Source organism: Lipotes vexillifer, unplaced genomic scaffold (assembly GCF_000442215.2).
Source record: "Lipotes vexillifer unplaced genomic scaffold, Lipotes_vexillifer_v1.1 scaffold3, whole genome shotgun sequence".
Taxonomy (NCBI): domain Eukaryota; kingdom Metazoa; phylum Chordata; class Mammalia; order Artiodactyla; family Lipotidae; genus Lipotes; species Lipotes vexillifer.
This window is the reverse complement of record NW_006783631.1, coordinates 3,698,760-3,715,118: the sequence shown is the minus strand read 5'-3', so window position 1 is coordinate 3,715,118 and position 16,359 is coordinate 3,698,760. Positions and strand designations below refer to the sequence as shown.

Genomic DNA, 16,359 nt, shown 5'->3' with positions numbered 1-16,359 from the left:
CCTGGTGGTTGTAAAATCGTCTCCATGCTAACTGCCCGGGTGCTGAGTGCTTTTCTACACTTAAAGCTTCTAACTCTTAAGGACATTTTGGATTCTCTTCCATTCTCGGACAAAACGGTCAAGAGCATGCTTTCTTCAAATACTGGAAAGCACTTTTTTTTCTTTTTTCTTTTGGTAATACAGTCAGTCCTCATTATTCACGGATTGTGTATTTGTGAATTCGCCTACTCACTAAAATTTACTTGTGAGTAAAAGGCACTTTTAAAGGCACTCAGGCACTTTCTTGGTCATTCCCCGATGCGCATTCCCCAATGACACATTTGAGTCAACAAAATTCATGTTACCAGCTGAGGTCAAACCAGGCAACTTGCTGCCGTCTTGTTTCAGCTCATATTGTAAACAGTTGTCTGCATTGTGCTTTATTTAATGCCATGCTTTTCACATTTTTATGCTTGTTGTTGGTGATGTCGCTGTTTTAAATGGCCCCCAAACGTAGTGCCATCTAGTGTTCCTAAGTGCAAGAGGGCTGTGTGTGCCTTACAGAGAAAATCCGTGCATTAGGTAAGCTTTGTTTGGGCATGACTTGTAATACTGTTGGCTGTGAGTTCAGCATTCATGAATCAACAATATATGTCAAATAAGGTGTCTTTAAACAGAAATGCACATAAAACAAGGTTATGTATTTGTTGGCTGATGAAAATGTTGTGGCTAGAGGAACCAGAGGCTCTCCAGAACCTGGCCCTGTATTTCCCTAGGAGCAGTGCTTCGGTGTTCACGAATTCAGTGTTCACGAACAGTTTACAGACATCCACTGCGCGTAACCAGAATTGGCTGTAGTTAATTTTTTTTTTTTTTTTTTTTAGATGAGAGAGGTCATCAATCGAGTATTTTATGCATTTGCATGTTTTGTGCTTATCGTAATGCTGGGCTCTGAGCTTTTTGTTCAGCTCAGGAGCCACCCCCCACCAAGCTGGTTTACAGCTCTTTAGCTCAGAACTTTGCCTCGGGGAGAGGAGCCAGCTGAGAGCTGAGAGGTGTTAGGCTGTTAGGGAACCTGGCTTGCAGCTTGTCTTGACTTTCCCTGACCATTCCATGCTGAATTTCCACCTTCCCTGTTCATGCTGCTGGATCCTGGGCCATAAAAAGCAGCTTTCAACCTGACCTGTAAGGCTGGTCCAGGAGGGGAGGGTGCTGGACTACATCCATTCTTGGCTCTGATGATGCAGTGGTTACCTGTCAGGGACGTGGGAGCTCCACGTGAGGTCATTCCTGCATGGGTTTTGTGTTTGCTTTGCTTGTTTTTAAGAGTTTTGCTTTGCTTTGGATATGGGTTTTTCTTCATTATCCTAAACCAGCTGTGTAAGGTACCAGCCAGAACAGGTCTTTTTAGGCAGGGAAGTTTAAAGACCTTCCTAAGCCCTAGGCACTGTTACTTTTAAGATCCCCACCCTACATCGTAAAAAATGGACCTATATTCTGTATTAAATCTAGCATATAATTATAAGTAGAGTTGCGTTGCTGTTGAAATGTTATGTGTTGTAGGTAGTTACTTAAATGTTAATTTTGATTTTTAAAGGTTTTCATATTCTGGAGCAATAAGGTTTTTCTTCAGGTCTGAAACATTTTCATGACCCTGGAAAAGCTCATAGACGCTGGGTACTATGTCTGTAGTGCAGGACTGATATGTCAGGAGGAATTCCAGTGTTCCTCAGCCCTGCAGTTATCCAGACATGGATGGGGGCTCTGATGTGCCTCATGACACACGTGTTGCTGGATTTACAAAAATAAACCATGAACAGATGACTGCAATATGACATGGTCAGGTGCTGTGGGAGGACTGAGGGGTCTTTAGCTGAGCTGGGGCAGAGGAGGAGCTGACTGTGATGCTGTCCTGGAGCAGGTGGTCCCAGGCCAGGTTTTGGGGGCTGCCTGTGTGGTAAGGTGAAGAGGCAAGGAGCACAGGGAGTTTGGGGAAAAGCTGGTGGTAGAAAGGTGTGGAAGAGGCTTGGAACAGCCTGGTACGTGTGGAAATCATGGGCAGTTGTTGCTGCTGGGGTGACATGCGCAAAGTGGATTGTGGTGGTGACGAATACTATCACAGGGGTGGGGAGGGGCTGAGTGTGGAAGGCCTTTCGTGCACCTTGGACAGGTGTAGACTCATCCTGGGCACATGACCTGCTCCCCGTGCCCCTCACTGCTGAATACTTTTCGGGTTTAGTTGGCGTCCCTCAATACGTATCAGTAGTGTAACTAAGTTTCTGACCCTCTCTGTCTGTACAGTGTTTGATAAGTTCTCTTTTGTTTGCTTTGTTCAGTTAGCTCTTTTTTCTTAAAGGAAGTAGAAATACTTTAGCTTTAAAAATAACTTTTTGTTGCTGTATACCACATACATCAGGAAAGTGCAAATGCAAGTATACAAGAAAATTAGCCTAATTTCAAAACACATAATCATTATTAAAACATCAAGCAATATTAAAGATATATAAAACAAGTAACAGACAAGAGCTAATATTCACTAATATGTCATAGCCATCTTTTAAAGTTAGTATTCCTGGATCCATTTCACCCTTTAATGTCTACAATGGGATTTTGTTTTATGGCGTGACATATTTACTTAACTAGGTCTTCATTGATGAACATTTAGATGGATTCTAATTTTTGTAAACTATTAGAAACATGTCAGTGAAAAAAATCTTCCTTGAATGTACATCTTTGTGCACTTATCTTCTCTTAAAATGATTTTACTATGAAAAATTTTAAGCATATAAAAAATTGAGTAGTATGATAAGGTCCCACATACACCCATCTTCAGCAGTTACCAGTGTTCTACAATTTTTTAAATAATCTACACATCCATAATTGTTTTTTCTCTGTCAGAGTATTTGTAAGCAAGTACCAGTCATAATACCGTTTCACCTATATACCTCAGTCTTTTACGTTAAAGACTCAGAAGCATAATAATATTAAATAAACAGAGTTGATATTAATTCCTAATATCATCTAATATTATGCAAATAAGGATCCGGATCCGTGCAAGGTCTAAACATTGGTTGATATAGCTCTTTTAAGTCTCTTGGTTTATAACCTTCCTCTCCTTCTATATCTCTCATGCTAATTATTTGTTGAAGAAAACAAGTCATTTATTCAGTAGAATTTTCCACAGTCTGAACTTGGCTGATGGCCTCCTTATGGTGTTATTTAACTTGTTCTTCCAGACACCATCATAGCCCATAAACCAGGAGTTAGATCCGGAGGCTTGATTCATTTGTTAAGTTTGATTACTAAGTTCAGGTGTTGTCAGCCTCTGCAGTATTCATTCTAAAGTTCCCCATCCATCTTTTACCTAATGGTTTTGATACCCCTTTATGATCATTGCCTACATTCATTATTTCATTAGGGTTTTCCAAATGATGGCTTTTAGCAACTTTTGAGGTAATTGTAGATTCACATGCAGTTGTAAGAAATAATACAGAGTGATCCTGTATGCCCTTCATCCAGTCTTCCCCAAGGGTAACATCCTGCTTCAGTGTAGTCTGGTATCACATCCAGGGAATTGATGTTGATACAATCCATGGACCAGATTTAGATTTCACTGATTTTACATCTTCTTATATATGCATGTGTGCACGTGCATGTGTATTTAGTTTTATGCAGTTTTATCACATATGTAGATAAATGTGGATAACACCATGGTCAAGAATCTGTTCCATCACAAGGATCTCTCATGTTATCCTTTTACAGCCACAGCTACCCCCTTCCCTCCCCGCTGACCTCCGGAACACTGTTCTCCATTTCTATAATTTTGTCATTACAAGAGTGACATATAAATGGAACTACGCAGTATGTAATGTTCTGAGATTGGTGTTTTTTTTTTTTTTTGCGGTATGCGGGCCTCTCACTCTTGTGGCCTCTCCCGTTTCGGGGCACAGGCTCTGGACGCACAGGCTCAGCGTCCATGGCTCACGCTCTTGTGGCCTCTCCCGTTGCGGAGCACAGGCTGCGGACGCGCAGGCTTAGCGGCCGTGGCTCCCGGGCCCAGCCGCTCCGCGGCATATGGGATCCTCCCAGAACAGGGCACGAACCCGCGTCCCCTGCATCGGCAGGCGGACTCTCAACCACTGCGCCACCAGGGAAGCCCGAGATTGGTGTTTTTTTTCAGTTTAAATTCCCTTGAGATCCATCAAAATTGTTATGTGTATAACAGTTTATTCCTTTTTATTACTCAGTGTTTCATGATATGAATATACCACAGTTAGTTTAACCATTCACATGTTGAAGGACATTTGGGTTTCCAGTTTTGGGGTATTACACGTGAATATGCTATGAGCATTTGTGTATAGGTTTTTGTGTGAACATAAGCTTTCATTTCTCTGGCATAAATACTCAAGAGTGTATTTTCTAGGTCTATGATAAGCACATGTTTAGTTGTGTAAGAAACTGCCATTCTTTTCCAGAGTGGCTATACAGTTTTGCCTTCCCATCAGCAATGAATGAAAGATCTAGTTTCTCTGCACCCTCACCAACATTTGATGTTATCACTGTTTTGTTTTAGCCATTTTGATAAATATGTAAATCATGATTTTTAAATTCTACCATTCCTTCAGTGCTTTTTAGCTGTAATTCTTCTATAAAGATGAACTTTTTCATCAGCCATTTGGTAACCTTGAAATACAGTCTGTATAAGAATTTGATTATTTTTCTTATTTTCAATGCCCACCTCCCCACCTTGGTAAGCCAGTTTTCAGAAAAACAAATAAGTGCCCTTTTAGCTTCCAGAGTGACTAATTGGCTTTTTAAACCATATCATTATAAACACATGGATTTTTAAAATATTTGATGTGATTATCTTCCAGGTAAATTAGAAGAGAAATTGCCATGTCAAAGGGTAGGCAAATTTAAAATTTTGATACAGATTACCCCACTCCTCTCCAGAAAGGCTGTATCATTTTATGTTCTTAGCAAGAGTATATAAAATATTTATTTTTCTATACCCTTGCCAACACCGGTGTAGCCAGTTTTTAATTTAAAAAATATTTTACCAATCTGATGGCAACTTGATATCTTAGTATTTCTATTTTCAGTTCTTTAGTTACTAGTAAAGTTGATCATCTTTTCATGTTATTGACTTCTCAACAATTCAGCCAATTGCCTATTAATTACCTTTACGCATGTTTCTATTAAGATACTGATTTTTTTTGTTTTTTTTTTGTTGTTTTATCTGTCATCATTTTCCTTGTTGGTTGCTGATTTTTATTTGTTTAGAAAGGCCTTTCCTTAAGATTATAAAATTTTATACCCATTTTTTGATGCTGTCCTGTGATTTTACAGTTTAGTTTAAATATTTGTTCCACATATGGTTTATTTTGTATAAGGTATGAAATAAGAATCCAGCATTACCTGTTTCCAAATGTCTGACCAGTTTAATACAGATTGGAAAAGAAGAAGTAAAACTGTCACTGTTTGCAGATGACATGATACTATACATAGAAAATCCTAAAGATGCCACCAGAAAACTACTAGAACTAATCAATGAATTTGGTAATGTTGCATGGTACAAAATTAATGCACAGAAATCTCTGGCATTCCTACACACTAACAATGAAAAATCAGAGAAATTAAGGAAACAATCCCATTTACCAAGGCAACAATAGAATAAAATACGTAGGAATAAACCTACCTAAGGAGGTGAAAGACTTGTACTCAGAAAACTATAAAACACTGATGAAAGAAATCAAAGAAGACATAAACAGATGGACAAATATACCATGTCCTTGGATTGGAAGAACCAATATTGTGAAAATGACTATACTACCCAACGCAATCTACAGATTCAGTGCAATCCCTATCAAACTACCAATGACATTCTTTACAGAATTAGAACAAAACATTTTACAATTCGTATGGAAACAGAAAAGACCCCAAATAGCCAAAGCAATCTTGAGAAAGAAAAATGGAACTGGAAGAATCAGGCTCCCCAACTTCAAACTATACTACAAGCTACAGTAGTCAAGACAGTATGGTACTGGCACAGAAACAGAAATATAGGTCAGTGGTACAGGATAGAAAGCCCAGAGATAAACCCATGCACATATGGTCACCTAATTTACAACAAAGGAGGCAAGAACATACAATGGAGAAAAGACAGACTCTGCAATAAGTGGTGCTGAGAAAACTGGACAGGTACATGTAAAAGAATGAAATTAGAACATTCCCTAACACCATACACAAAAATAAACTCAAAATGCATTAGAGACCTAAATGTAAGACTGGACACTATAAAACTCTTAGAGGAAAATGTAGGAAAAGCATGCTTAGACATAAACCAGAGCAAGATCTTTTTTGACCCACATCCTGGAGTAATGAAAACAAAAACAAAAATAAATGGGACCTAATAAAACTTAAAAGCTTTTGCACAGCAAAGGAAACCATAAACAAGATGAAAAGACACCCCTCAGAATGGGAGAAAATATTTGCAAATGAAACAACGGACAAAAAGATTAATCTCCAAAATTTATAAGCAGCTCATGCAGCTCAATATCAATAAAATAACCCAATCCACAAGTGGCAGAGACCTAAATAGACTTTTCTCCAAAGAAGACATACAGATGGTCAAGAGGCACATGAAAAGATGCTGAACATCACTAATTATTAGAGAAATGCAAATCAAAACTACAATGAGGTATCACCTCATACTGGTCAGAGTGGCCATTATCAAAAGATCTAGAAACAATAAATGCTGGAGAGGGTGTGGTGAAGAGGGAACCCTCCTCCACTGTTGGTGGGAATGTAAATTGATAACAGCTGCTATGGAGAACAGTATGGAGGTTCCTTAAAAAACTAAAAATAGAACTACTATATGACCCAGCAATCCCACTACTGGGCATATCCTCTGAGAAAACCATAATTCAGAAAGAGACATGTACCGCAATGTTCATTGCAGCACTATTTACAGTACCCATGGAAGCAACCTGAGTGTCTATTGACAGGTGAATGGATAGAGATGTGACACATATGTACAATGGAATATTACTCAGCCATAAAAAGAAACAAAATTGAGTTATTTGTAGTGAGGTGGATGGACCTAGAATCTGTCATACAGAGTGAAGTAAGTCAGAAAGAGAAAAACACTGTATGTCAACACTCATATATGGAATCTAAAAAGAAAGGTACTGATGAACCTAGGGGCAGGGCAGGAATAAAGACACAGACATAGAGGACATGAACTTGAGGACACAGGGGTGGGAAGGGAAGCTGGGGTGAAGTGAGAGTAGCAATGACATATATACACTACCAAATGTAAAATAGATAGCTAGTGGGAAGCAGCCGCATAGCACAGGGAGATAAGCTTGATGCTTTGCAACGACCTAGAGGGGTGGGATAGGGAGGGTGGGAGGGAGGCTCAAGAGGGAGGGGATGTGGGGATATATGTATGCATATGGCAGATTCACTTTGTTGTACAACAGAAACTAGCACTTATACTCCAGTAAAGCAATTATACTCCAGTAAAGATGTATTAAAAAAAATAAAAAATGTCTGACCAGTTTTCCCAATGCCATTGATTAAATAAACTATCTTTTCCCCACAAATGTGAAATGCCATTTTTATACTAAATTCTCGAATCTTGAGTCTATTTCTGAGTTTTCTACTGTGTTCTACTGATTTGTCTGTCTTCAGTGTCACAGCTTAAATTACTATAGATTGATTGTCCTTTAACATTTCTGTTATTGCATTTTGTAAGTATATGAACATCATACTAGCTTATTCATGTATTACTATTATATATCTGACTGTTGTTACTTTGTAGTGTGTTTTAATAATTGGTGCTGCTGATCTCTTTTTTTTCCTTTATGACTTTGCTAAGTTCACAAGTATTTTCATCCAGATTAGAAGTATTTGTGATAAATCCAGACCACGATTTTATATTTTGATTGGGATTTTATTTAATTTATATTTTAATTTAGGGAGAATTGATTTCTTTACAACTTTGAGCTTTCATCTTTAAGAACATGGTCTATCATTTCATTTATTCAAATCTTTTTTCATGTCCTTGAATATTTTTTGTTAATTTACCCCTAGATTATTGCTTTGGTTTCTCTGTCCCTTCATTTGAGGAATGCGTTTTAAACTTGATCAGATTCATTTTTTTTAAAGCCTTCTGGGAAAATGTCACATTTATAGTTTGTAATACTGGCTTTCCAAGCTGTCTCTACAGTATGTCTGGCTCCCTAAACTAATAAGCTATATTTCCAACAGTCCTTGAGGCAAATTAAATAATGGCTTCATTCTGATAGTAGCTAATATGGTTTAGTTACTGAGTATAAATTACAACAAATTTCTGATGAAGATGACCATATGTTGTTGACAAAAATTAGATATTAATGCAAATTTGGAGTTTTAACTTGAAAACTTCAGCTATTTAAGTACAATATATGGGCAGCTTTTTATTAAGTGAAAAAAACAAACCTACAATTAGAAAAGTTTTATAAGGCATGCATGTGCCAGCTTGCCCAGCCTCCTTGGTTAGACCATTTATATCATTTATTTCATTGTACCTGGGAATCTTGTATCTTTATCTGCTGCCTACATGAGCTGTCTTTATGCCCAAACCTATTTAATCCCAAGTAGACTGTTGATAAAAGCAGCTACTATTTATTGAAATACAGCTGTGTGAGATCCAACTATGTGTTGGGGCTAAGAGGTAGAATCAATAATTAAGTTAGATCTGTCCAGCTCTAAACTCTTTGGGAACTTGGACTGCATTATAGGGCTTCCCAGCATGTTTGGATGTATGTGTGTGGTGTGCTTTGGAGGGCTTCTCTGTTGTTTTGGGGGCTTGGTGAGAGGAGGAAGAAGTTGGTCATAATTTTCACAAACCCTGTTAACACTGCTTCTAAAATATGGAATCTTTTATAATATCCCTTTCTTGAGAGAGATTCTTTATTAAGTACCTCAGTATATTTTAAATTGTAAATGTCTTGCTGAACTGCCATTATTTGGTAGATTCTAGGGTCAGAATTTTTGGGAAGCACTGTAAAACCAGATTTAATAAAAAATAATGTATTTTTTGGAAAGTTTTATGTTCATATCTTTGTCCACTTTTCTGATATGTTTTACATTTTCATTGTTGGTTTGTAAGGGATTTTTGTTTTGTTTGTTTTGTTTGTTTTTCCATCATGTTTAACCACATTAAAGAATGCAAATAAATAAAAAGATATTATTGTACCTATTGATGTGGATAAAAGTGATAATAATTTTTCTATTATAATACCTAGTGTTTGCAAGGAATACACTGTTCATGGGAAAACTGATGCACCCCTCTGCAGAGCAATTTGGCAGTATCAAAACGTCTAACAAATATGCTTATTCATCTTGAGCCCAGGTTTTGTACTTCTAATTAGTCATTTCTCATGTGTGTATATTTGAAAATAAGCTAAATGTCCAATAATAAGATGTTGGAGGTAAGAAGTATGGAATGTTGTACAGACCTTAAAATCATTGAAGAAAAATATTTAATACATGGGGAAAATGTGCATAAGAAGTTAATTTAAAAGGCAGGTTATAAAGAGCTTGTACTGTATGTTCCTAATTTAAAAAATTTTGTATATATAAGTGAAATAAAGTATGTAGACTTTGGATTCTAAATCAAACAAGCTAACTGTAAAAAGACATTTTGGAGACAGAGAAAATCAAACATGGACTAAGTATTAGATGAAACTGAGTATTTGCTATTTTGTTAGGTATGATAATGACATTTTAGTTTTTTTAAGTGTTCAGTGTTAGAGACACATACTGAAGTGTTATAGGGTGAAATTATGTGAAATCTGGAATTTGCTGCACAATACTCAAAAATAAAGGAATTAGATAAAACAACAAAAAATAACAAATAATATAGTAGCTAATAATGGAATTATCAAAAGATTTAATTTAATAATAGAATTTAATAATAGAATTATAATAATAGAATTATCAAAAGATAATTATAAGAAAAGATAATCAAAAGAATTATCAAAAGAAGTATTATTTTTAGTTCCTTAAAAACCACTTGTTTAATTATAAACAGTATACTAATTATAACTGCAAATTATTTTATGCATTAAAACAGCTGAACCTTTGCTTTTCATGCATAATATGCTGTATATTCTCTCAAACTTAGTAAAATATTTGTGTAAGCATTCTATGATTCAGAGAGACTTTCTAGGCCAAATTAGTGTGGCTTATTTGTGTATATTATGAAGTATTTCGGACACACTAAAAGGCTTAAAGAATAGTAATTTATACTATCCCTATACCTAACATCCTACTTAAGATATAAAATGCAACCAAGTATAATTGAAACACCGGATTTACTTCTCCCTAATTGCATAATCCTTTCTCTGCCTCAGAAAGAACAATTAATCATCTCCTTTTAAACATAATAAAAGCTATGCTTTTGAACTTTACGTAAATGGTAGTGTATTCTGATGCTTTTGCAGCTTGATTTTTTTCCGTTCACCGTACTGTTTCTGAGATTTCATCTGTGTTGATGTGCATAGTTCAGGTTCATTCATTTTCACTGCTTGAACTAATTTCATTGTATGAAAATGTCATAATTATCTATCCTCCTGCTGATGAACATTTAGCCATTTCCAGTTTTTGCGATTAACAAATGACGTTACTATTAATGTTCTTTTACAGTTCTCCCTGTGCCATGTGTGAGAGAGTCCCCAGGACACCTACCTATGAATGAAATTGCTGGATTGAAAGGTTTGTGAATCTTCAGCTTTACTAAATGTTGCCAAATTGTCTCCAAAAGTAGAACCTGTTTGGATGCCAGCCTTAACTGGTTGTGCACCCTTGCCAACACTAGGTATTGTCAGACTTTTTTGTTTGTCAGTTTGGTGAGTAATAGATCTCATTGTTATTTTGAACTTCACTGATTACTGGTGAGGTTGGACATCTTTTCTTATGTTATTAATATTGCAGGGTTTTTTTCTTTTGGAATTTTATTTTTAATATAGCAGGTTCTTATTAGTTATCTATTTTATACATATTAGTGTATATATGTCAATCCCAATCTCCCAGTTCATCCCCCCACCACCCCCCCCCCCCGCCCCCTCCTGCCTGCTTTCCCCTCATTACAGGTATTCTTTTTAGTACTTGCATATTATGGCTGTAAGTTGTATGCAAAGTTGAAAGCATGAAGTAGTTGCTACTAGTTAGAAACATACCATAATTTTATTTTTAGAACATTGGCAACTTTGCAGATTTTTTGGAGGAAATAGTTTGGGATGATTTTTCGAACACTGCAGTAGAGAGTGCATGGGATTTTGAATTAAATTAGTTCTTGAATCCTGGCTTCATTTTTTATCAGCTGTATGACCTTGGGCAATTAGTGTAATCTCTCCTGAGTCTTTCCTCATCCTTAAATGAGTATAATACCTCCTGGTTTGATGATAGAATTAAATCTGTAACAGTTTTTGCCTGGTCATCAAAGAAACACATGGTCTTATATTACCCTGATGGCAGATTATGTGTTTTCTGTTGACTAATTCTGGATGCTTTTCGTCGAGTGCTGCTTTCCGTTGGTCTAATTGGGAGCAGTACTTGTTGGAATTAAGCGTTTGGTTTTCCAGAAGGAGCACATAATAGAGGACTCCCTTCCAATCCCACCATATACACAACATCATCTTTTTTGGATGAAGAGCGGCCTTTGGTGTGGTCAGTGGTGGTTCATTTTGCCTGTCCCACGATCTCTTCCATTCCACATTATTGTACAGTATCCATTTTTTCATCACCTGTCACAATTTGTTTTAAAAATGGAACGTTTTCATTATGTTTAAGTAGAGAATCGCATGCGGGAATATGGTCAAGAAGGTTTTCTTTACTTAACTTATGTGGAACCCAAACATCAAAGCAATGAACATAACCAAGCTGGTGCAAATGATTTTCAGTGCTTGATTTGGATATTTTGAGTATGTTGGCTGTCTCCTGCGTGGTATAATGTTGATTCTTCTCAATTACTGTCTTGGTTTGATTGCTACCAACTTCAACTAGTCTCCCCGACCATGCAGCTTCATCCAGCGAGAAATCTCCAGCACAAAACTCCGCAAACCACTTTTGACACGTTCAGTCAGTCACAGCACCTTCTCCATACACTGCACAAATCTATTGTTTTACATTTTGGTTTCGTTTTTACCTTTCTTAAAATAATAAAAGCATAATATGCTGAAAATGTTGCTTTCTTTCTTCCATCTTCAATATTAAAATGGCTACACAAAAATTCACCAATTTTTTTTTAATCAATTTATTTATTTTTGCTGTGTTGGGTCTTCGTTTCTGTGTGAAGGCTTTCTCTAGTGGTGGCAAGCAGGGGCCACTCTTCATCGCGGTGCGCGGGCCTCTCACTATCGCGGCCTCTCTTGTTGCGGAGCACAGGCTCCAGACGCTCAGGCTCAGTAGTTGTGGCTCATGGGCCTAGTTGCTCCGCAGCATGTGGGATCTTCCCAGACCAGGGCTCGAACCCGTGTCCCCTGCATTGGCAGGCAGATTCCCAGCCACTGCGCCATCAGGGAAGCCCCCCAGAATTCACCAATTTTGATGTCTTTTTTTTTTCCCCCCTGGTACGCGGGCCTCTCACTGTTGTGGCCTCTCCCGTCGCTGAGCACAGGCTCCGGACGTGCAGGCTCAGTGGCCATGGCTCACGGGCCCAGCTGCTCCGCAGCATGTGGGATCTTCCCGGACCGGGGCACGAACCCGTGTCCCCTGCATTGGCAGGCGGACTCTCAATCACTGGGCCACCAGGGAAGCCCCGATAAGTCTTTTTTTTAAATGCACTCTGATATGACAGCTGTCACAATACAATCTAACAATTGTTTTGAATGAAGTTAAAGACAACCAAGTGCTACTAGAGCCATCTTACAGAAAAAAATGAAAGGTCCTTTTGGACAACCCAATACATAGTTTTAGGATGAAATAAACATATTCAAATAATAGTGTGGAAGGTGGATGATACCGTGGCACATGATTAAATCCTTCCTGAAATCTGGCAACATTTGTGAAATTAAAATGCAGGCTGGGGCTTCCGTGGTGGCACAGTGGTTAAGAATCCACCTGCCAATTCAGGAGACACGGGTTCGAGCCCCAGTCTAGGAAGATCCCACATGCCGCAAAGCAACTAAGCCCGTGCGCCACAACTACTGAGCCTGTGCTCTAGAGCCCGTGAGCCACAACTACTGAGCCCGCATGCCACAACTACTGAAGCCCGTGTGCCTAGAGCCCGTGCTCCTCAACAAGAGAAGCCACCGCAGTGAGAAGCCTGCGCACCGCAACGAAGAGTAGCCCCCGCTCCCGGCAACTAGAGAAAGCCGGCGCGCAGCAACGAAGACCCAACGCAGCCAAAACAAAAAGAACAAAACAAAACAAAATGCAGCCTGATAGTTGATGCTAATATAAGTGTACTTTATCTCAGGGCCAAATGAGGAGATCGCTGGTGTACCAAACCAGAGTGGTCACATGTTTAGTGCAACCCACTTCTCCCCATACATGCACACCCACACCCTTGAGTCAATTGTGTTCATCTTCTGTGCCCTGTCAGTTTTCGACCAGTCAGAACATCAGTGACTGTGATGAAGCTGTCCAGGATCGTAGTGGGTAGGTGGGAGTGACCTTGGGACCCTTTGGTTGCTCCGGAATCTGGCCTGGGTTTGGGGACTGTGTTGTTAACTGTGCAGTGTGGGAGAGATGGGCTGGGTGCCCAAGAGCTGATGGAGGAAGTACAGGCTTGTAGATAATTATGAGTTGATGTTATTGTCCCCTTGCCACAGGAATTTCTTCACATGGCTTCCGAAGACGTGACCATTACGGTTCGCCTCATTCGTTCATTTGAGCATCGCAATTTCAGACCTGTAGTATATTATGGAGTTCATTTGGACCAAACTGTAAAGGAATTTATAGTATTTCTAAAGCAAGGTATGAGACATCTCAGCCACTTTGTTTTATTAGTGTTTTGAAAAAAATTGTTGACTATTAGAATGATAGTAATCTTTGAAAAACACTTGGAAAGATATTAACCTGTGTTCTAAGCCAGGTGTGAGGCTGGCTCCTGCTCTGGGCCTTGGCATCAGCGGCAGTGTTTCCCTGAGGCTTATTTAGCAGCATGTTTTCCCTCATCAGAGATTGTCACTATCATGTTTGGCTTCTCCCTTTTTTAATTAAAAAAAAATTAAGGTCTGTGTTTGCTTGTAACAAACGGGTTTATGTATTTGGAGACTGATTAGTAAGAGAATGTAGTGTTACCCGGCTGAGCACAAGAGGGCCTTCTGGGGAGTGTGACAGGAAGGTGGCAGGCCTCTGTACAGCCAGGAAATCATGAGAGCTGCTGGTCATTGTGGGTACAGAAGTGACAGGCAGCCTCACTGGTGCTACTGTATCATTTCAAGCTTAACATACAGCAGGCTTGAATTTAGTCTTCATTTTGATTGGTCCTTGGTGGGTTTCTAACCTCTGTTTTCAATTACTGAAGTGTTCCAATCATCAACATTTGATGAAACATCTAGAATAAGCTTTTATTATTATCTTATGGTATAATGTACAGATCTTAGTGTACTGTTCTATGAGTTTTGACAGATGTAGTACTTTATATCCAACTTACTTTTTAAAAACTGACATAATTTCAGACACAGAAAAGTTGCAGAAACTTCTGGATGCTCTTCACAGATTCCCCAAATGTCAACATTTTGTTAACATTTGTTTTTCTCTCTCCTCCACCTACCCGCTTCCTCTCTTGCTCTCCCACTTCATTTTGTTCTCTGAACCTTTTAGAAGTATGTTGCAGACATGATTCCCTTTAAATATTTCAGTGTGTATTTTCTAAAAACAAGGAATTCACTTACATAAACATAGTACAGTGATGAAGATCAGGAACTTAACGTTGGAACAATGCTATTATCTACTTTACAGACCTTATTGAGATTAATTAATTAATTAATTCCTTTAATCTGAGTTAACTTCTTTATCCTGGAGCCTTTTATTGTATTTCATCACATTGGCAATTTTGAATAGTACAGTCCAGTTATTTTGTAGAATGCAGGTGGGTTTTTCCAGTGTTTTCTCATTATTAGATTTAGGTTATGCTTTTTCTCCCCTCCACAGTTTCCCCTATTATTAACATCTGACATTAGTGTGCTGTATTTGTTGCAATTAAGGAACCAATATTGATGCATTATTCATTACAGTCCATAGTTTCTTCAGGTTTCCTTAGTTTTCAATTTCAAATCATTGAAACAATGCTGACTTCTCAGTGCATTTACACCAGGATGCACATGCTGTCGATTGCCCCCATTAGTGGCAATGGTGACTTTAATCAGTTGGTTAAGGTGATATCTGCCAGGTTTCTCCACTGTAACTTTTTATTGTAATTGAAAATTAACTTATAGGGGTATATTCTGAGACTATGTGAATGTCTTGTTGCTTCTCAAACTTTCATCCACTAGTTCAGCATCCTTTGATGATTCTTACCTGAATCAGTTATTATGATGATGATTGGCAAATGGTGATTTTTCTTATTCCATCATTCCTTTTAGATACATTAGTTGTTTTTCTACAGTAAGGAAGAGCTTTTTACCCTACCCCCCCCATTCTCACCCCCCGCCCCATGTATTTAATCTTTTGTTTATATCACTGTGGACTCAAGAATTCTTACTTTATTCAAAGGGTTATAATTCTTTACTATTATTATTTTATTTTGATGCTCTAATCATCCCCATTTTGGCTGGCGGTAGCCCCTTCAGTCTGGGTCCATGTCCTTTTAACATGTCCCCAATCCTTCTTTGAGCATTTCCTTACTTTTTGGTCTAAGATGTTCCAGACATGTCCTGTTCTTTCTCTGCCCCAGGCCTGGGATCAACCATTTCTCAGAGGAGCTCTGATTCTTTTACTGGAGAATGTTATTGGGAGACCAAGATCTTGGTTTATGTGTGTGCAATGTAAGTGTGTATAGCTAACTTTAAAAAATGTAGTTAATTCTTGACATTTTATTTCCTGATTGACTTTGTAAAATTTCTAAACTCTTCTCCCTTACTTTTTTTTTTTTTTGGTCTAATTTTGAGTGGTTTCACTGCTCAGTATTACTTGCTTAAGAAGAAAGTGAGGTATATAAACCCATAAGGAAAATGGACTAGTCGGTCTACTTGTTATGGAGAGATTGAGAGTTGGTACTGAGATATTGCAAATTAAAGAGGGTCCTGCTTTTGAAAAGATATTGCCAAAAGCATATTCAGGTTTTGAAATAAAAACAAATCCCTACATTTTTTATTTTAAAATCTTTGTGTGTGTGTTATGGGTTACAGTGTTTCTTACTGTTAATACAGTGAGTGCTGTGGT

At 38.1% G+C, this 16,359-nt stretch overlaps 1 protein-coding gene across 2 annotated transcripts in view; it reads left to right on the top strand.

Annotated features, from left to right (window-relative positions):
* Positions 1-10,674: 10,674 nt before the first annotated feature.
* The window catches only part of CUNH2orf76 (chromosome unknown C2orf76 homolog), a 61,370-nt gene continuing 55,685 nt past the window's right edge, over positions 10,675-16,359 (top strand). The window contains exons 1-2 of one of the 2 annotated variants that reach the window (XM_007456355.1): positions 10,675-10,743; positions 13,803-13,947. In XM_007456355.1, the coding sequence (XP_007456417.1) occupies positions 13,815-13,947 (133 nt within the window). In that variant the 5' untranslated portion in view covers positions 10,675-10,743; positions 13,803-13,814. Of the gene's footprint in view, positions 10,744-13,522; positions 13,634-13,802; positions 13,948-16,359 lie in introns of those variants that run through there. The other variant, XM_007456354.1, reaches the window with a different exon arrangement.